The sequence below is a fragment of the Tachypleus tridentatus genome, chromosome 1 (genome assembly GCF_004210375.1).
Source record: "Tachypleus tridentatus isolate NWPU-2018 chromosome 1, ASM421037v1, whole genome shotgun sequence".
NCBI lineage: Eukaryota > Metazoa > Arthropoda > Merostomata > Xiphosura > Limulidae > Tachypleus > Tachypleus tridentatus.
The window spans coordinates 83,774,712-83,796,198 of record NC_134825.1 but is presented as its reverse complement, the minus strand read 5'-3'; the positions used below and the strand labels follow the sequence as shown (position 1 = coordinate 83,796,198).

At 32.0% G+C, this 21,487-nt stretch overlaps 1 protein-coding gene across 8 annotated transcripts in view; it reads left to right on the top strand.

Annotated features, from left to right (window-relative positions):
• The window catches only part of LOC143253975 (lipid droplet-regulating VLDL assembly factor AUP1-like), a 63,646-nt gene that overhangs the window by 36,782 nt on the left and 5,377 nt on the right, over positions 1-21,487 (top strand). For 7 of the 8 annotated variants that reach the window (XM_076508653.1, XM_076508703.1, XM_076508686.1 and 4 more), the window contains 4 exons: positions 554-627; positions 957-1,138; positions 3,424-3,534; positions 13,094-13,257. In XM_076508653.1, the coding sequence (XP_076364768.1) occupies positions 554-627; positions 957-1,138; positions 3,424-3,534; positions 13,094-13,257 (531 nt within the window). The remainder of the gene's footprint in view (positions 1-553; positions 628-956; positions 1,139-3,423; positions 3,535-13,093; positions 13,258-21,487) is intronic. The other variant, XM_076508694.1, reaches the window with a different exon arrangement.

Sequence of the window (21,487 nt, the reverse complement as noted above, 5' to 3'; positions counted from 1 at the left end):
CCATGCATTCAGTAATAGCTGTTGTCATGAGTTGCTCATGATGGTGATAAACTGTACAGTCATCAAAAAATTGGTAAATAATTTTAAGAAAATGTCTACAATGCTGGTGTCAGTATGAATAATTATTACAGAACTGGTAATCTTTTCCAACCAATCTTCACTGTACATATATACAAGACTAGTTTTGGAAAGGAAATTAGTTGTTAGATAGCCTTTTTGAGGGAAAATTGTATTATGGGTTATTGAATTACCTTCAACATTAGTTTGAGATTATGAAAAATGCTGGAAATATAGGCTAAAAAGTATTTTTAAAATTTGTTATATTCCAGTGTACAACCTTGAAATTATTTTTCTAATAATCTAAGTCATAAACTTCAGAAGTTCTGTTGTTTCTATATATGTAGCACATTAAAATTATAGTTATTTTTAGTTTAGAAACTAAAGGAGTTTGGTTTCTGTTTTATCTCACATTTTGGTTGTATTGTTAGATTTTAATCATATATTAAGATAAGTTTTATATGAAACTTGTGGAGATAATGTACATTTTTTTTAGTCTGTCATAGGAAGTCGCTGGTGGTCTGACTTGTTCTGTTTTCTCTTTGTTCCTTTTACACTTTTTACACTTAGGTAGGTATTTGTCAAACACATTTGTATTTAATACTTTTGAAAAGACAAATATAAATACCACTATGAAAAATATATGCATGTTTTGAATAAATGAGTAGAATTTATATATTTATTTTGAAATTAAAGTACTGATTTAACTTACACTATGAAATAGAGTTATGCTGTGTTGTACAAAATCTTTAAAAAATAGCTGTTGTTATAAAACTTTGCTCTGACCTGCTGTTCAGTGTAATCTTTTTACTTATTTTTAGAAAACAGTAGGTTTTATAACAACAGAATTTTATCATGAGTTTATTAAAATATTTTAAATATTTCTTTTTTTTTTCCAGGTATCTTCCTGTGATGACAAAGCACACTGAAGAAGATTTTGAAGAATTCACTAAACGAGTACAAGTAAGCATGGCTAAAGAACTGGGAATAGTTGCTACAAATTTTACCTGTGCTGATAAAGTAGATCATGCTAAGAGAATTCTCAATGTTTCTCCGTATATTCCACCAGCTCACCAGACTGGTAATTCTTTCTTTGTTGTAGTTCATAATCTTTCACTTCAGGTTTGGATAATGCTAGAGTTTACTTCCATCTAGTTATTTCTATACCTATGGGGTCCTAACCAAATGTGAAGGTTTATTCTTTGGTCCATTCTTTAAAATGGATGTATTTTGTTTCAATGATGCACCATGGAAGATAGCAGAATTGTTAGTTGTTTATAGTGTTAATTAGACTGAAGGTTGTCTGTTGATAAACAGTTAAATTGCAGTTGGTGCTTTAAACTGTATTGAAATGCATATATATATGTGTGTGTGTGTGTGTGTGTGTGTATTATAGCCATATATTTTTAAGCCATAAACAGAATACAATAACATGAAATAAAATATGCTGTGTATTTAAAAAAAATATCCTAGAGTACAAGCTACAATGTGGGATTATAAAATGTATCCTAGGTTTTGGAGGTGACTGAAGAAGTAGGATTCACATTGTGGTGGGGATACACCATCTATGAGTCTTAATCTCCAATTTACTAGTATCACAAAAGAAAATTAGAAATTAGAGAGCAAGATGTGGGTGCTCAAGCCCACAACATCCAACATCTATATCACCCTTCACTGTCTGCAGGCAGACAGTTGTTGGAAGGTGACTACTCTCCAAAGTTAAAGTAAGAAAAAGATAAACATAAAAAGATAAAAAAAAAAAATAATGCAAATAAGGTACTACCATTTGTGGGTAAGTAAGATGACACTTATCTCTTGAAGTTAGCATTCCTGCTCCCAATATGGTAGAGGCACTAATTAACACGGCATAAATATGTAAAAACGGCTGGTTTGGGTTGAGAAAATTTATTTTTTGTAGAGGAGCAAACAACATTTTAACCTTCTTCACTCATCATCAGATTCACAAAGAAAGAAAGAGGTAACTGACCAATAGCTGACCACATGTTTGAAGGGGGGTTGTGTATACTGGACTATACATTCCTTGGGACTTAGCACATGAAACAAAAGTAAATATATCCCATGAATTAAAAAATCATGAAACCATATACTGCTGTATACCATATATTCCCAACATCAGCAGAAAAATAACCAACATTTGGCAAAACTAATAACAAAATATGACATTCCAGTTAATATGAAATTTATTGAAAAACCAGGCACAAAACTAATGTCTATATTATGTAAAAACTACACTGACAAACACCACACCAACATTATTTATAAAATACAATGTGATAACTGCCATGACTTCTATATTGGAGAAACAAGTAGAAAAATGGAAAAAATGGAAAAAGTAGAAGTCACCTTCACACGTTTTCGAACACTGCAAGTCAAATAAACACAACATAACCATAGAAAACACTCAAATACTAAATAAAGAAACAAACGTAAACAAATGCAAAATTAAAGAAGCCTTACTTTTACAACAACTCAAGCCCAAAATAAACCAATACAAAGGAACACCTTTATACATATATTTATAAATGTAATCAAACATCTAAGCATGCACTCTACATTCCTACACTCAATTACACAACCCCCTTCAAACATGTAATCAGCTATCGGTCAGTTACCTCTTTCTTTCTACGATGACCGAAGAAGATCAAAATGTTGTTCACTCCTCTACAAAAGAAAATTTTCTCAACTCAAACCAGCTGTTTTTTACATATATATTTCTCTATATGTGGGTTTTCTCATCATCACTGCTTAATTAACACAGCATTGAACCATATCAGTAAACTAAGTTTTTTTACCATGACTTTCGTGCTTTTATGTGCAGTTCAAGGTGTATATCCATGTAAAATAGTGCCAGGTTCGTAAATGACCTTATTTTTGACTAAGAATAATTATTAGTAATTTTTTGTAATAAAAATAAGTAAATACATTTAAATGAAGTTAAATACTGGTGATACATTGTTATTACTAATTTATGCACTAGTTATATTTGGTTTAATTTTTCTTAAAGTGTTTGATATAGCCTAATACTGAGCATACCTGGATTAAGAGAGCTTATTATTTACATCTGACTACTACAGAAAACACCCTTCTCACTTTTGGGCTGTGGGTGAGATTGAAAAGTGGTGATTGAATCCCACTGTCTGGTCAGAGAAGAATATCCTAAGAATTGGTGGTGGGTTCTGTTGATTAATTGCCTTTTCTCTGATTTATTGGTTCAAAAATTAAGGTCATCTATGTGCATTTTTCCCTTTTATAACTTTTTGCAAGAATTCTAAAACTGAAAATAAAACAAATCCTTAAGAAAATCACTTAATTCCTTTTTTTGTGTGTGTATGTGTGTGTTTGCAGCACAACCAAGAATACCACCAACTTCTGCTATTCCAAATATTACAGACTTGGCCAGTCAAGTCAAAGAAGTTTTACCCCATGTACCACTTGAAGTGATTAAAAAGGATCTGGGTAAGATGTGAATACCTATAAAATGATACAAAATTATGTGTTTTTTTTTTGTTTTTTTGTGTGTGTGTGTGTGTGTGTGTGTGTGTGTGTGTGTGAATCCAAAACATGAAAGAGTTATTAAGCAGTGTAGATTATAAAGCTAACTGAACAGTTTTTTATTAAATTAGTTTTAATGGGCAACATTTTAAGAATAAAATTATTGTAATGCATTATTTTATTGAAGAGAGTAATTCTGAAGTAACGAGACTGGTCTATAAAATATAATAATTATTACACACACTCGCACATATATACAGTAAACAAATTTGAAATGAAACAGACTATTGTTTATGGTATTTTCTATTGTGTGGTATTTGTTGTTTTGTTTTGCTTTTGGACTGAAAGTTGAGAATGTTCTCTGTAGTCTGTGTCATGACAATGAAATATTAATCTGAAGAACTATTAGTGTAAATAAAAAATAGAGCTGCATTGTTCTAAACTCCTGGTTACATTTGAACCAGTAACTTACTTGATAGCTGAAAGGTCTGAGAGCAAGGTTTTAGTTTTTTCCTCCATACAAAGATATTGTGGTTCATATTGGAAGATTTACTTCTTAGTTACATGAAGAAATAGTTAGTCCTTATCCTGATCTGACATTTTGTCAGAACTTCAGGATTTATCCTACTACCATTAGGTGGAGGCATTTTCCCAACTCTCAACTTATGCATCTGCTCCTAGAATTTCATGCTTTTGAGGTGGAGGTTGTAGGACACCTATATAGGTCTTTGTCCACTGATGGGACAGAGCAAGCCTATGGACATGCAACTTAAGTTCAACGTCTCTTAGTGTGCATGTTGGTTCAGTGTTTGGCTTCCAGTTGTTGTTATTGGAGTTTTGAATTTTATCAAATCCTACAGGAGGTTATAGTTCCACCTCTAGTTGTGAGTCCTCCTCCCACAACATCAGCCCCCTCAGTTCATTGATACTCAGAATAGATTCTATCTATGTCCAAGATTTTTCCATATCTTCAGGGGCCTTTTTTTCAAGAATGTGATAACCATAACCAGGGGTCCAGGAGTTTTGCAGATACTTGTGTCACAATTTCATGTTCATTTCACATCTTCCCCTTTATTATTCATCCAACCTGTATGGTTTCCACCTCTTGCAGTTCATTGAGATTTGAACTTAGTTCTGGAGTTATCTGAGTTTGCTTGGTCAAGGGGTAATGAAAGAGTTGGCTAGATCTTCTGGGTTTTTATTCCTGTCAGTTGTTGGGCTTATGCAAAAAGAAGATTGGTGTTCAGTTATTGATCTTTTTCGTATATATGAATGCCTAGATTTCCCAAGGTTCACATGTTACTCATTTCTCAACCTGTATTGATTTTTTTTTTTTTTCACTGGGATTGTAAATGTCCATCTTGCTTGTTGTCTGCTCCTATGTGTATTTAACCTCAGTGGTGGAATTCCACCACCATTGGCATTTGCTGTGTACAAGGGTCAGTTACTGTATATGAGTTTTTTTCCTTCAGACTTGCATAGGCTGCACATGGATTCTGATATACTGAACACTTTTTTCTTGTCTCCTTCATTACATTATGCTGTACACACCATTCTGTGGATGACTGGTTACTGCTGACACCATATCATAAGTTATTAGACTATCACATCCTTGTTCAACTTTCAGATACAACCCAGGCAGTTTTCCTTCAGAAAGTGTGACATCTGTTCTTGCTCTAATTCAATGTGTGATCAGTCTGGGTATTTTTTATTTTTCATCTCATCTCTCAGTTGGGGACAGCTGTATCTCATCCTGCTCAGTGCTATAGAACAGGATGCTTTCTCCTGTTGCTTTGATGGTTCTTTCTTTTCTGGGAGTGTGGGCATCATTTGAATCATTTATGCCTTTGGGATCAAAACACAATAAAAGAATTGCTTGGTCTTTGAACAACCATTAATCTTGCACATCTATTGACAGGTTTCTTTCAGTTTTCTTAGTCAAGGTCGTTCTTTGATGTCGAGGGGTTGTTAAGTTGGGAAACTACTGCAATTTGGGTTCCTCTACTATCACCTTGTCCAGAGTTCCATTCTCTTGAAGAATGCTGCACTTCAGAGATGGGATTCGTGTATGAATAGTCAGAATTCCATAGTCCATGCACGAATGATGAGTATTCATGTACAATGTTTCATTTTTGCTCTTCAACAGGCAAGGTCTCATGGTCTGGGCTTCATAAGAGATAAATTGTCTACATTCGTTATGACTATTTTTTATGGTGCCGTCTCATGTTTCTCATCAAGGAAGCATATGGTCTCCTTATTTTCGATGTTTGGACCTCTGTGTGTGTGTAGACTAATCTTATCACCCTTCTAGTTTTCCATGTTCCATGTGTGATGCCATTGGTAGCAAATCCATTGTCTCAAATCATACAGATTCTCCCAGCAGAAAGAATAGAATAGATGTGGCATTGCAAGGTTTAGTTGGAATGGCTCTCATTTTTTCAGCTCTAATTTGTGGGTTGGCCTCTCATTGAATCACCCAACTGTTATCAGTTTGGTCTCCAGTACCTCCTTTTTAGGCTTTGGTGATAGATATTTGCTGTCTGGAGAGGATGTGATTACTGCTCTCGACCTTCTCTCCACTTCATATGTTACCCAGGATACAAAATATGATTTGTTCCAACCCATTGTCAGGCATTGTTGATAGCATCAGATTTGCTGGTACACCTGGGTTTCTGCTACTGCAGTCCTTTCTGGAGTTTCCAGCTCTTCCAATTTTTAGGCTCTTGCTGATGTGATACACGTATATATAGCCAGGTGTATCATATCATATATTATGGCTACCTCCATGTGTAGATGTATATCTAGACATGCAGAGAGAGAGAGAGAGAGAGAGAGAGATTGAGATGGAAGCACCAAGCCCCATTAATTCCAATCCCAAGTAGTGGAACCTTTGATGTCTGGTTGGGATTGAATATCTGTTCTGGATGTAGTGTATTTCCTCTACTCAGATATCAATCTTATCTTAGAACAATCGTGATCTGTGCAGATGCTTTACGTATTGATAATGCCCTTACTGGTCTCTCCACCTTCCCAGTGTGGGATACTTGTTGTAAGTGTCAGCAGATGTAAGTATGATTTAGAAGTTAACACTTTCCTAAATTTAAAATGTATTTCAAATAATACTTACCTTTGCTGACACTCTCCTGCCCTTCCTTCCCATTAAGAGTCAATGCCCTCTATCCTGGTACTGTTTATAAACACCTCATTCAGATAATTTTATCACTTTGTGTATTTACAAAACATACATTTTCAATTTAGGAAAATGTTAACTTGTATTACAAAAAATTACATAAATATTACATTTTATGAACTTTTGATACGTTATATCACAGTAATGTTATATGCCGTATGAAGTTCACTGAAAAACATAAATTTGTATTATGTATTGCTGCTAAAAGTGGCTTCTCTGATGCTCATAAACCTGGTCACACACAAGTCAAGAATTTCAGATAGTAAAGACAGAATTTATAATCTCTGTTGTTTTTTTTATACTCAAGCCTTCATGTGTACGTATTATGAAACTACATAACTCCCTTCTGATAATATGCAGCTGACCTTGAACTTGGTGATAGAAATTATAATTTTTCTCTAAGAAAATTTTTCTATATTTGTAATGCAGCAAAAAGTTCTTATTGTTTTAGGGCATCCATTAAAATTGTATATTCAGCATTTTTAGGACATTTGATTTTTAAAATTGCACTAATTTTGATGCATAAGGAGATGCACCCAAGTTACATTTTTTTTAATCTGCAAAAAAACAAAAACAAAAATCTGTATTTTCATAAATTCCCACAATCTTTTACAACATTCATTCAGTTTATCATATTCTTTTGCTTTATTTATAACGTTAGATGAATAAAATTATTTTTGCTGTCTTTATGCAAGAATTTGTTTCTATAATTGTACAAATAATTCCAGAATTAGAAGTTGTAAAGTGTTTTTTCCTGCTTTCCATCTATTTTTGATTACCAGCTTGATCTTTTGTTTGTGTACATCTTTTTGTTGTCCTTTGGTCACTTGAATATTTTATTAATACTCTGGTATAAGAGTATTCATTCATACTGACAACAGATGTTTTATAGTGTTGTTCATAATTAATGGCATTGTTATTGGTGCAAGATAGGGTTCTTTCACTTGTTTTCATCTATTCCTTATTCCTAGCATCATAAATTAGTGTACAATTTGTTCTCAGTGTTTTTCCTTTTTTGTTGCATATTGTTTTTAAAACAACACAAACTTTTGTAGAAGCTCTTTTTACTTGGTACAGTGTGGCATCAAGACTCAAGTTGGTAAGACAAACCAACTACAAAACAGTATCAACAATATGATCCTCTTTCTATCTCTCTCTCTCTCTCTCTCTCTCTCTCTTTTTTTTATCATTAGTTTATTTTCCTTCAGTGAACTTTGTGACAACATGCACATAAGTCTCATCTGCATTGTTTGTTTCATGTGTGATGAACCTTTTACATAGGACTTTCTGTGATCGGTATGATCTATGGAAGTGTTGATTGAGGAAAAGCTAGTATAAAATTTGTTGCTGACTGGGTATTTCAAAAGAGCTTACAAAAGTATAATTTACACTACTTTTGGTCTCCAAAAACATGATAGGGCCCATTTCTCAAGTTACTTTGTAGATGTGGAATGCTATTACTGTATTCAGCATTGTAGCTGATCATTATCTATCAGAATGCTTCAGCCAGAGTTTCCTATTCTTAATACAAAAATATCTGGCATACTCAGTTGATACACATATAAAAGTGAAAGTGCTTTTGTGTATAATTAAGCTGGATTATTTGCACATTTAGTGTTTTGTACACGGTGTCCATAGGTATTTGCTTTTATAATCTTGTATACTCTAAAATCTCCATTATCAATAATTTTTTTCAAACATAGACTATCCATGGCTTTGCTGTTTCTAAGCCCTTTGAATATATGTTTGGCTCCATGGTAGAAGGCATTTCATTCTGGTTTTTAAAACATCTTGTATGAGTACAAATATAACAGTAGTTATTTCTAATTAAAAAAACCCAAAAAAAAACCTTCCTTTAACTTGTGACCTATAATAGTGGCCACTCTAACCCATCACCTAAAATGACAGTTATCCAAGGTATCTTATCATGATTAATAATACCAGTTTGTAAAGCTATTCATCTCTCTTTCACACCTGTTATTCTCACATGTTCTTCCAAGAAGACTTTCTATGACTCAAAAATAAACTTACAGGTCTTTTTGCCTGTTTTCTCTTCAGTTGGAGTATTAACTACCCTTCTAAACTAGCAGCATATGCTGTACATTCAAAACTAAACATTTTATGAATCTAATTTTTTATTATAAATCAAACTTTTTCTGAATATATGGCAAGATCAGTAATTTATTTTAATATTTTACTTGTATTTTGTGTTCTCATATTTTTAATGTGGTCAAATTGTACTGATAATTCAATATCTGAACTGACAAAGTTTACTGGCAACTGCTCTGATTGTATGTTAGTGTTAAATTGGTGTGATAGTATACTATAATTTGAAGTGAATTGTTACAACTTAGGATTTTTTGTTTTTGTTTAATGCACAGTAACCTTGAGCTGGTAGTTCAGTGGTATATATATTCTCTCTTAAAAAGTGTCTTTGTGTATCTTGTACTTGTCTATTTGGTAATGTATTTATGTTTATTTTAATACCTACACTTGATTCAGTATAGTTTTGTTTTTGCATGTGACATATTGTTGGCTGTGTATTGCATAAGTTCCATCTGTTCTCTAAGTTTGTAGAAGATTCTTGAGAGTTAAAATCAACAATATTTGTTTTAAGAAAATGCTAGCTTGTTTTCATACATTGTTAAAACTTCAAGAAACTTGTAATTTGTATAAAAGCAGCCAGTTGAGGGACAGTAATAGAAGAATATTATTAGTCAGTGTGCTATAGGCTTGAGAAGCTATAATTGTGATTAATGCTTATTAATTGGAAAACTACAGTGAATTATTGCTAACATTATTTCTATTAGGATATTAAATATCTTCTTCAGTAAGAAATGATCTGATAACCAGAATGAGGCTAGCTAAGAAAAGACAGTGTTAGCTTAGGCGAGATGTAACAAAATCAACTCGGAATTAATTTGTTTATTGTGGACCTGGATCATTGATAAAATATTCAGTTCTAGACCAGATAGAAGATTCATTATAGTCTAAGTTTATAAAACTCTTGTATATAAACTATCATTTGTAGTAACTATTAGTAATAGCCATTATTATAAATTATTTTTTTTTGTATATTAAAATATATTTGTGTTAAAGAAAATTGTGCATATCAATCTTGTTGGCAAATATCATATACTTAATTTTAAAAAATCAGGTTTTTCTTTTTGTATAAAAGTCTTAATGTTTGTGAAATCTTGCCAAATTTTATGGTAATATATGCACTGTACTAAGCATTATAATATGGAAACTAATTACTTTGGAATTACTAGGTTGGTGTAATTTGCCAACCATATGTAGAGTCATGGGGTCAGTAGTCTGCTTGGGGCTCAAAGTATTTTCAAATGTAATAAATGTATAAGTATGCTGAAGAATTTGTAAATGTGTGTTTAAATTATGCATGAATTACAAGCAAAACTTGTGTATAGAGCTTCATTTGTGTGGAAAAGTTACACAGTATATTTGTGTATGATAGCAAATTATGCCAATACAGCTGTAAATTAAAAAAACAACTTATAAACATATTGAAATTTTTTTTTAGTTAGAGAATATACATGTTTTGACAGAACATTGGGCTGTCTTCTTCGTGTATAATATATAACAAAACATATACAGTGTATATACAGTGTTAGTTGTGAAATTTCTAAAAGCATCTGAAAATATAATTTTGTAGTGGCACTGGCTTTATATAATAGTATTATTTTGATATTGACTAAAATCTGATGCTTTTTTCCAGTGTATGTAATTGTAATTGTCTAGTGTTTTTGAAGAAACAGTAGAATAGACCAAACATTTAGTGGAGCTGACTGTTACATTTTTCAACAATTGGAGCATTATAAAATTAAGTATGTTTGTCAGGAACAGGTTTATTTTATCTGTAGTAAAAGGACTCCTCTAATCTAGAATTCAACTACTATCCCAAGGCATCTTTTTGATCTATTGTTCTTGCAGAAAATTACTTCCTAAAGCTGTTCAACACTGTTGTTACTTGTTCTTCACATGTTTATGTGAAGAGGGTGAAAAGGTAAATGCATGTAGTGTACATTTATGAAGTGCTAATACTGCTACAGGTATTAGATGTAACAGGTGATACTCACTCAAAATCAGAAGTGATTTAAATGTGAGCATTTCATTTAAATTTCACAAATGTTCTTAGCATTTTTCCAAATACAATTGTTTTGGTAGTTTGATTTCTTTTCAAGTTTTTATACATAAATTCTTATGTGTAGATGTAATATTTCATCTAGTCCTTTAGTTTCATTTGTATATGAAGTGACCATTTTATAAAATTAATTTGTGGTGTGGGTTGCAAGATTGTAACAATTTTTGTATTGAAAAGGATGTGTATCAGTATCACCAAAGATCACTTCTGTTTTATGTTATGATGTAAAATAGTAAAGAATGGTATTGTAAGCAACACTGAGATATCTACTTTGTAATATTTGTATGAACTTTGTTATCATAAATAATGAAAATTTGAAAGCCTTAGTTTTTACCAACAAAATGTTCAGTTTGATATACGTGGAATCGTGTGCTTTACAGAAGTTTTTTTTTCTTCTGTACTTTATACATGTATTTTAACTTAAAAACAGCAAAGTTGTGTGAAAAGATAACTTTTTGTATATCAAATAATATAAACAATGAGATGGTAAAATCTTCTCTTGGAATGGATTTAGGTCTGTTGGTCTTCTTATAACAACTACTTAGTCATGGGAGCTTTCTTTTATAATTATGTTATGATTTGTTCACACTTGGTTGTGTTTGGATTGACCAATAGCTGTAAAAAAAAGTTGGCAACCAATAATAATTATCTGTATTGATTCTTTACTACCCACTAACACTGGAAACCATTAACAAAACTGGATTTAAGAAAATCTTAACATGATAAATTTAAGTGAAAATTGTTTTAAAAGTTGAAGTACAGTAATTACAGTTACTGATGTTAAAGAATTTCTGTCAAAAAGAGTGAGAGACATCATAATACATATAACATGCACTGTAGAGCTCTTAAAACATGAGTTGTCATTGGTTCTGAATTTGTAGAAAAATTTTCATCATGATAAGTTGAATGTAAACATTTAACTGAAATTTAACTAGATTCCTAAACTACTAAGTAGCCTAAAATGTGAAGCCTTGAATCATTTAGGAACACCATATATTTGTATTTATACTTAGCTTTTCCTTGAGTATCTATGGTTACTTGGTCATAGTTTTGTTACAAAATGATCTGATGTTTTTCATATGAGCTTTTGATAGAGAAAACAACAACAGAAATTGTGGAAGATTCATGATGAAACCCAAAGATTAGGGAATCAAAGCTTTGAAAATTTAAAAGGATATGTGAGGAATCATTTGAAATAAGTTTCCATGTTAAGTTTCCTAAATTTTCATATCAGAACTCTTAATGAGAAGTTAAAGGGGCTTTAGAGACCCTTAAGATTGGCTATGCAAATTTTATTGAAAATTTACTGAAAAAATGTAAATGATCATTCAGAAGAATGTGTCCAAATTCCTTGCAGTATTTTGTCAGTATTTTTATGGGTGATTTATTAAACATTTATTACAAATACAACACAAGGAAGATGATCATTTAGTTAATTAACAAACTTCCTCTTGTATATCATTTTATAAAGTGATTAGTTCTGATTTTAATTTCAGTTACTGTTGTTTATAACATGATCATACTATTTAGAGTCAAGTGTCTTTTTGTTGGTGCAAAGGTTTGCTTCCCAATATGTTTTTCTTTTACTTAAATATAGTAATTTATTTTTTAAAAAATGTATAGATACCTCTAGATTTATGATAGTGTTCAATCATAATTGTATTGTATTCTTAGTGTTTCAGAAAGATACTTCTTGGTTTTTGATATTTCTAAAAGAATATTTACCTTTTGACTCATAACTGTTCCAATATTAAACTTGGAGGAATTGGGAACTGTTGAAAACATATCTTATTCTGAGTTTGTGATAAAGTTTCTAAACTAAGAAACCCAAATCATAATCTTGTTTATTAGCAAGGTTTTTGTGTTGAGAAAGATCTTTTGTTTGAGATATTCTCAAATTCATTTCAAGCTAACTGCTTTAATAATCATACATCATCATATGATTTAAATTCTCTAATAAAGTGACTTACTTCTAAGTTTTTGGTTGCATTATTTCTAGCCATTTCAGTTCTGAGAAGACTTATTCAAGTTAACTGTTACTTTACTTTTATTAAGTTTTTCACTACTGTGAACTGTGTGCATCAATTATATGAACTTTTGTATAATTTAGTGGGTTTTTTTTTATTGCACTTACAAATATAACTTATATGTAACTCTTATAATATTTATAGCTACCACTAGATGTATAGATACTACACTTACACGCTTATTAGAAGGAACTGTGATTTTTACTCCAGAAAGTGTAAGTTCTCAACCACCTAAAGACTCAATTTCAACTCCTTCTACGAGTGCAGTATGTCTAGAAGGCAAGTCAAGGACCTCGGACTCTTTATTTGTAAGTTACTCTTTTTGAAGTAAAAGAACAGACTAGGCCCTTGGTTTTGAAAAATTTGAAATTAATGATTCAAAATAAATTAAAGTCAAGCAGAAGAGTATTATATCTTGTTTTAAAGAAATTTGTATTAACGTTTCAATGGATTAAGCTTGTAAAATATTGTTCTTGTATTCAAACATAAAACTTCATAATGCTTCAAACCATTCATCATTATTAATAGAATTGTCTCTTTTATGCCTGAATATTATGCACATAACAAGCTGTACCATTTTCCTCATTGAATTTTGGTTGAAGTTTGGTGATTAAGAAACTTTATTTTATGTGTAAGTCTTTGTTCATATTCACTCTTATGAGAACTTTAAATTGTCCTTTTCTTACAGATTCCTTACATTCATTTAGTGTATGTTTTTGTGTCCAAGTCAGAAGTCACATAGTAGTGGATCCATTATAGCCTAGAAAGATTTAGAATATTATATGTATGGCATATTTAGTTGATTTTACTTTTGTATTCTAAGTTATTCAGTAGACAAGCTGTACGTATCTAGTGAGGATCAAAGGGCTCAAGCCATGATCATTTTAAAAAGTTACATTCAAAATCAATTAAATTAATTTTATTATGAATAAACATGGCATCAAACTTTAGTATATCACTCAAATTTTAACACTATATGCAGGATTTGTTTCTTTGGCTTCATTCCTGAGACAAAGTTCTTGGGGTTTATCTTTGACCGTAAGCTGACCTTTATACCACACATCAAGCAGCTATGAGTCAATGTACAAGAGTACTCCATGTCCTCTCTTCCACCACTTGGGGAGCAGATCGATGTTTTATGTTACAGATATGTTGTGCTCTTATTCGATCGAAACTAGACTATGGATCACTGGTCTGTGGCTTTGCTAGGATCTCAGTCTCGAAGATGCTGGACCCCCTTCATCATCAGGGGCTTTGGCTCTGCATCGGAGCTTTCCACACTTCCCCAGTTTAGAGCTTATACACAGAATCTCATGAACCTCCTTTGCACCTCTGCCATTTGCAAACTGTCTTTACTGTATGCTTTGAAACTTTGTTCCTTACCAAAGCATCCCATCTTGGGTTGTGTTTTCCTTCCTCGATGGGCCATACTTTTTCAGAATAGATGACCTGCCATTGCTACTTTTGGCCTTTGTATCTAGGCACAGTTGAATGAATTGGATAACGTCCTTGGATAACGTTGTATCCACTGGTCAGCCCATCTTACCATAGCTTATTACAGTCCCCCAAATGGGGCCTATCTTTAAGTCATCTGAGAAAAGCAGCCACTCCTGATTGGAAATACTGTATGTTATTTGCTGATCATGTTTTGAACCATCCTTCCATTTCTATTTATACAGATAGTTTAAAATCAGGTGACTCTGTAGGCTCAACCAAAGTTTTTTGTAGTTTGGTGGTTGCACACAGATTCTCCTCAGCAGCTTCTGTATTCACTGCTGAACTATATGCCATCTCTCTTGCCTTGGATCACATAGAAGCTAAACAGTATTTAAATTGTACTATTTATACTGACTCCCTTAGTTCTCTACTGGCCCTGGAATCGATTCACATTAGTTCTCACCTTGTTATCACCAATATTCAAAATCAACTGGCTCATTTCTCCTTAATATCTACTTCTATCCAGTTTTTCTGGATACCAGGCCACATTGGTATTCGCAGGAATGGGCTTGCCGACACCGCAGATAAATCTGTATGCTCTGTCACTGCTGTGCCTGTTCCATACGTGGACTATGGTCCTGTATTTAAGTATTGACTCCATGCCAGTTGGCAGTGGACTTAGAGTGAGCAATGTGAAAACAAGCTTTTCCAAATAAAACCCTCTATAAGAATCGGAAAGAGGAAGTTATTCTAACTAGACTAAGCATTGGTCACAGTTTTTTAACTCATTGTTTTCTTTTATCTGGGACTGATGCACAACGTGTTTTCTATGCAACACTCGGGTCACAACGAGCCACGTTTTACTGTCTTGCCATTATTACGACTCTCAACGACAGCCCCATTTTAAACTTGTTTTGTCCCAAGATTTATTCCTAATGTTAGACAGTGTTATTGGCAATGGTGACACTGTCCACCTTAGAAATGTTTTTAGTTTTTTAAAGGCCATTAATCTTTTTAATACTACTTAAGTTTTGTAATTTACACATCAGACCCTTTTTAATCTGATTCCCTTTTAAGAATCAAAGTACATCTAGTTCACTTTCAAATTAGAAAATGGCCGTAATGTCTAATAACTCGAAACCAGGACTGGAAAGCCCAACTTCAGGTGATTAACGGTGGTTTTTAAACTTATCTGTTAGTCTTCCTGGCAAGTTATGTCAATTACAATTATGATACGGAAAGTCCTTTTCAACGTGTATTACTGTAGTTTTTCTCTTACTGCTGTAGACTAGATGTAAACATTAGATTTAATGCTCTTTATGTTTTTAATTCAAAAATTAAACATTGTTTTATCTTAACTTCCTTTTATGTATTTTAATAATTTTTAGTTTAATTTTAACTTTTTACTGGATGTTTGGTGCAGATAGCCTAGTTGCTTTGTGCCATAAAACACCAAATCAACCAACCAACCAACCAATCTTTGGAGTATTTCTCTCACACTGCAGTTCACCTCTTTGATTGGGATCTCCCTTGTCCTACCATCATCACCATTTCCCAGTGAATGGTTTTGGATTAGAGCTAGACCAAGCAATATAAATCCTCGCACATATTGACTGTGTTTCATCTTTCTGAATTTGTTTGCCTTAGGATCTCCACCTCCATACAATGTGTCCTAGAGGTTGATGTTGTGCTCAGCTTTTGTCTGGTTCTGTCTGGAGGGTGTGGTTATTTCTAGAGGCAGTCCACTTCCATTCAGTGGGACCTGGAGAGTAGTGGTATATGTGTGGTTTTATTCAGAGGATGATCTTGATTGTGGTGACAGTTCTTTCTCTTGCATTCCACTTCACTGATGTTATGCATTGAGATGCCAGTCTGATTTGAGTCTGTGACCTGACACATTGGCACATCTCATCATAACATCATTTGGATATCACATTTCCAAATTTGTGGTTGATTGTGGATTTGTGTACGTTCTCATTTTGTAGATCAGTTTGTATAATATATGCTTTTGTTCTACTTAACTTGAGGTGAAGACAGTGTGGACCTTCCTCCTTCCATGGGTCAGTGGTTCTATTCCCAATGCTCCTTGGTTTTGGACTGGAGTTGACTAAGTTGACCAGCTATGTAAGGTTCTTTATGTTCTAGCCATCCATTTTAGCTTTCCACTTATTCCTGTCTATGGACAGTTCTCTTTGTGATTGAGATTCTGGTATACTGTGATTCAGATTCCAACCTAACTGGTTTTCTCTCCTTTTTGGTTGTTCTCCTACTTTTCTCTTGTGTATGTGAAACCTATTTCCATACTGAGTGTAGAGTATACCTGGTACAGCAGTAATGTAGCTTCTCACATACATTTCTTGCCCAACAGGAATTATGCTTCATAGGTGTTCTTTGAGCACTTTTGAAGGTTACTTATTTCTTTTCCTTACACTGTTTCTTACACGTACTTAATATGGGATATTAGCTATACAAGTGACCGGGGTTAATATGCTGTATCAAAAATTATACATTTTTTTATTATAAAAATATATTTCTGATTGATACTTACCTCCTATCACACTTTCAGCCTTTCCACCACACTGAAAACCAGTGCTTTCTTTTCTGTCTAATCTTGATGTTATAGTTTGGTAGAATCAAAGAGAGGAAGTTGCATGCATCAGAATGATGTGTTGCACTCACATGGGTGGAGGGTTGTCAAATGATGATTTATATGCAAGACACAATTGAACCACATTGTTTGTGTGGTAAGTGAGAGTTTGAGGCTGGTCACATGTAAAAAATGTAAAATATAGAGGTGTAGCATTGAACAAGAACAGCTATACATGTTACAGGAGATAAGTACCTATCAGAAGTTTATATTCGTTAGCAGAAAATAACTTTACAGTTTGGTATTTTTCAACTTTTATCTTATAATGCTGATTTTGCTACAATTAGGGTTTAAGATATACAAATTAACAAATTAAATATGTTTTATTGAAAAAAGACTTCATATTTGTTCAGGAGGTTCTTTACTTCATGCAAATAAAATATGAAACTGTTATTTCACTGCTTACTGACATATTTACAAACAATGTGAAGTTTTGGAACAGTTAATAGTAGGACACATATTTATTTTAGTACAGGTTTTCTTCTCTGCTGGTGAGACATGATCATGTGTAATGTCAGTGGTACAAGTAAATTCAAATTGCAGATACATCCAATCAAATAATTGGTTTTATGATAATAAGTCCCTCTGTTTTTAAATGTACTTAATACACGTATAATGACACTTCTGATGCTTTATAAATTAGATTATTAGTGCTTTTAGCTTTTTTCTTTTGTGATATAATGACACTTCTGATGCTTTATAAATTAGATTATTAGTGCTTCTAGCTTTTTTCTTTTGTTTTGGTTTTTCTTTATATGCAATACTTTAATATTTTTAAAGTTTATTTTATGTTTGTTAATCGCATGTTTGTTTACATTGGAATCTGTTTTTTGGTCATTATTTTCCCACTTGTTTCTTTTATATAGAAACATTTGCAGTCTAAAAATGTTGTTTTATTCACTTTACCATTGAGGTATTTTCCATTATTTTATAACTTTCATGCAAAACTTTTAGTTCTTGGCTTAGTTATGATTTTAAATTTTATGCTTGTGTTTTTTTGCTTAATTTGTACCATAATGTAATTGATGTTCAATTAATAACACCTAAAAGTGTTATTGATCTATAAATATGTTTATTTTCTTGCTCTGCTTAGATATTTTGGTCAGTTCTGTTGTTATGTTTAAGATATAGAAACTCGTTTTTTTTTTTATGTTCTTGATTTTGTCATCAATTATGCTTAGGAGTGACTCATTTTTGTTTTCAAACATTCGGTTATGTTTTGAATTTCATTTTTCACATTTTCATTAATTAATTGCCTCAGTGCTGTTATTATATATCGTTTTAATATTGTGATTTTTACCTTTTTATTGTGTGCAGAAAACTGGTTTATAGAAGTTTTGTCTTGAGTCTTCTTTCAGTGAATTTTCAGACTAAATGTGTTTTTTCTTTATTTTCACATTTAGGAAGATTATAAAGCCATTTTTCTCTTTTTATGTTGTTAAAAAAATAATCTTTTCTTCTTTTTTAGCCCTATCAACATGGGTAATGGATCAAAGACTATGTTATTGTGTTTGTTTACTTGCATTCAAACTTTTATTGAATGATTTATTTTATAAATTTGTGTGTACAAATTTGGTATAAAATTGTTAATTATAATCCATATTTTAGTATGAATCAGTGGTGTACTTCTTAATTTAAATGTAAATATAAAAAAAAACTTCTGAATATTGACTTTTTATGTGTCATGTGGTATGTTATATACAAAATTGGTTCAAATTAGGTACTTGTGATGTCTATAGTTTCATATGAATTAGGAACCCAACTTACCAATAGTGACAAGCTAGTATATAAAATAAGATCATCTTATCTTTTTTTTGTTTGCTGAGATATTGTTGTGTTCACTGAATCAGATACAGTGGCCTTGCCAGCCTCTTTCCATTTTTGGAATCACTTCCTTATGTACACTTACTTCTGTCTATGACATATTAATAACCAATCAAAAGCTCAGAATGTTTCTCTACAATTAGATTGCTCAAAAAATAATGGTTGCTATTTTTATTGAAACTTTAGTCATTTATAGGGATAAACTTTTCTCATTTTTTTAACAATTTTATATGTACTATTGAAAAACTAAATCTTTCTTCTATTCATTGGTGCTTTTATTCTTTTTTAAAACTTTATTTCCAATATTTTCGACCCTTACAATTAATGATGGGGAAAAAAAGCTGAGCATAATTTTTCTGCATGAATTCAAACTTGGTCATAATACATCACAAACAGCTCACAATATCAACCAAGTAAGGGAAGAAGGAATTACCTCTGAATGTACAGTACAGCATTGGCTCCAAATGTATCATAATGGAGATGTGATTCTTAAAAATTAGGAGGGCAGAAGATGTCCTTTTCAGATGAAAATGACCAACTTAGAGCATTAGTGGAAAGAAACCTAAGCCAAACTGTTCAAGAAATGGCACAAGGATCAGGTGTTGATAGTTACACAATTTTAGACTATCTTGAGCAAATTGGAAAAGTGAAAAAGCTTGAAAAGTTTGTTTCACATGAACTTGTTGAAAATCAGAAAAACTGCCATTTTGAACTGTGCTTTACATTGATTTTGCACAACGTAAATGACCAACTTGATCAGATTTTCACTTGGGACAAAAAGTGGATCCTTAATGACAACAGAAAGCAATCTCTAAAACACTTCTCAAAGCCAAAGTTGCACTAATAGAAGATTATGGTTATTCTTTGGTGATCTGTGGCTAGTATTATTCATTACAGCTTGCTCAACCAGGGCCAGAATATCACTGCTGAGGTTTACTGTCAAGAATTGAAAGACATTCATAGAAAGTTGCCAGCATAAGTTAATCGAAGAGGTCCAATCTTGCTTCATGATAATGCTCTGCCACATGTTGCTCAAATAATACTGCAGAAGCTCAACAAAATGGGTTAGGAAACATTGTCTCATCCTCCTTACTCCCCAGATCTGTTGCCTACTGAATACCACTTTTTCAAGTATTTGAACAACTTTTTACAGGACAAAAGCTTCAACAACAGAGCAGCAGCAGAAATTGGCTTTAAAGAAATTTTGAGTTCTAGGACTTTTATTGTCATGGCATAAATAATCTTGTTTTTCATTGGCAAAAGTGTATAGATTCACTGGGTTCTTAATTTGATTACTAAAGTTGCTTTTGAATTTTATTTCTTATTACAGTTAAAAATTTTAAACCTGCCATTAATTTTCAAACAACCTAATAGTTTTCTCAGCCATTTTTAAGTATTAAGTTGTTAATTTCATTCTTTTAATACAATATTTTAAGCTGATAAGTCTTTTAATGAGCCCAAAAAGTGTGATAAATTAATTAGTGAAATTACAGTAATTTATTGTGTTTTGGTTATTTCAAATGTATATATAAAACATAAAAGAATTGTTTTTCACATCTTCCATATAAGAAATTTGATAAGGCTTAGCAACTTCTGACAAGCAGCAAACAAGTACAGAGTTCATAACTAGAAGAGATAATTGCTTGCTTTGTTTCTTTATTTACTGTTCTATGTTTAAAAAAAGTAACTTCAGGAGCTTGTTTGCAAATAGTAATAGTGCATATGCATACATACACACATATATATAATGTATTATAACTGAAATGTGACACTAAAACACAGCCAAGGTCACTTTGTAAAGGCCAGTTTTATATTTTTGGATACAGAGACATGAATGCACGTATGCTGTGTCATTGAAACATCTGTAATGTTAGTCAGGCATGACTGTATAATAAATATGTAGGAATGTATAATGTTATGAGATTTAAATTATTTAGTCTAAATATTTGTGTTTTTATGCTACAATTTGTTGTAGTTCTAGAATGAGAAAGCCATATTTATATCCTAATTTTTATAGTGTTTACAAGATCAGTCAAATAGATGAAACTCATAGAAATTTGTTAGTGAAAATAATAGATAAATTATAAAGTTTATTCTTTAAAAATGTTTGATACTTATCTGGAGATTATAAAGATTTCTTATGTGAAATTTGAAAATATTTGATGCCTAAAGGTATTTTTAATCTTAAAATTATAATTTGTGTTGGATAATCAACATGAGAAAAGACATGTGAAAAACATTACTTTAAAAAATCTTAAAACTTAATTTAAAAAGAGAAAATTTATATTTTGAGTGTGAAAGCCCTGTAATGTTCACTTATAATCTGCAAAAGGTTGTGAAGATTTGACTACTGTATTTAAAGTTATAGTCTGAAAATTATAACAAGCAAAAAATTGTTATGAGGTCAGTCCCAGGTGTTGAGTCTGTGCTTAAAAGAAATAAAGCCACATAGAATATCATTAACATATCAACACCAGAAAAGTAGTGAAAAGCAGTGTTTATAGCTTTTGTTTCTATGCTGATGAGTAATAGTGTTAATAATACCATAGATAATGGGCTTCTCATTTTTAGACCTTCTATTTGGACACATTTTTTTTTTTTTTTTCCCACCAGTTTTTGAGTGTATATTG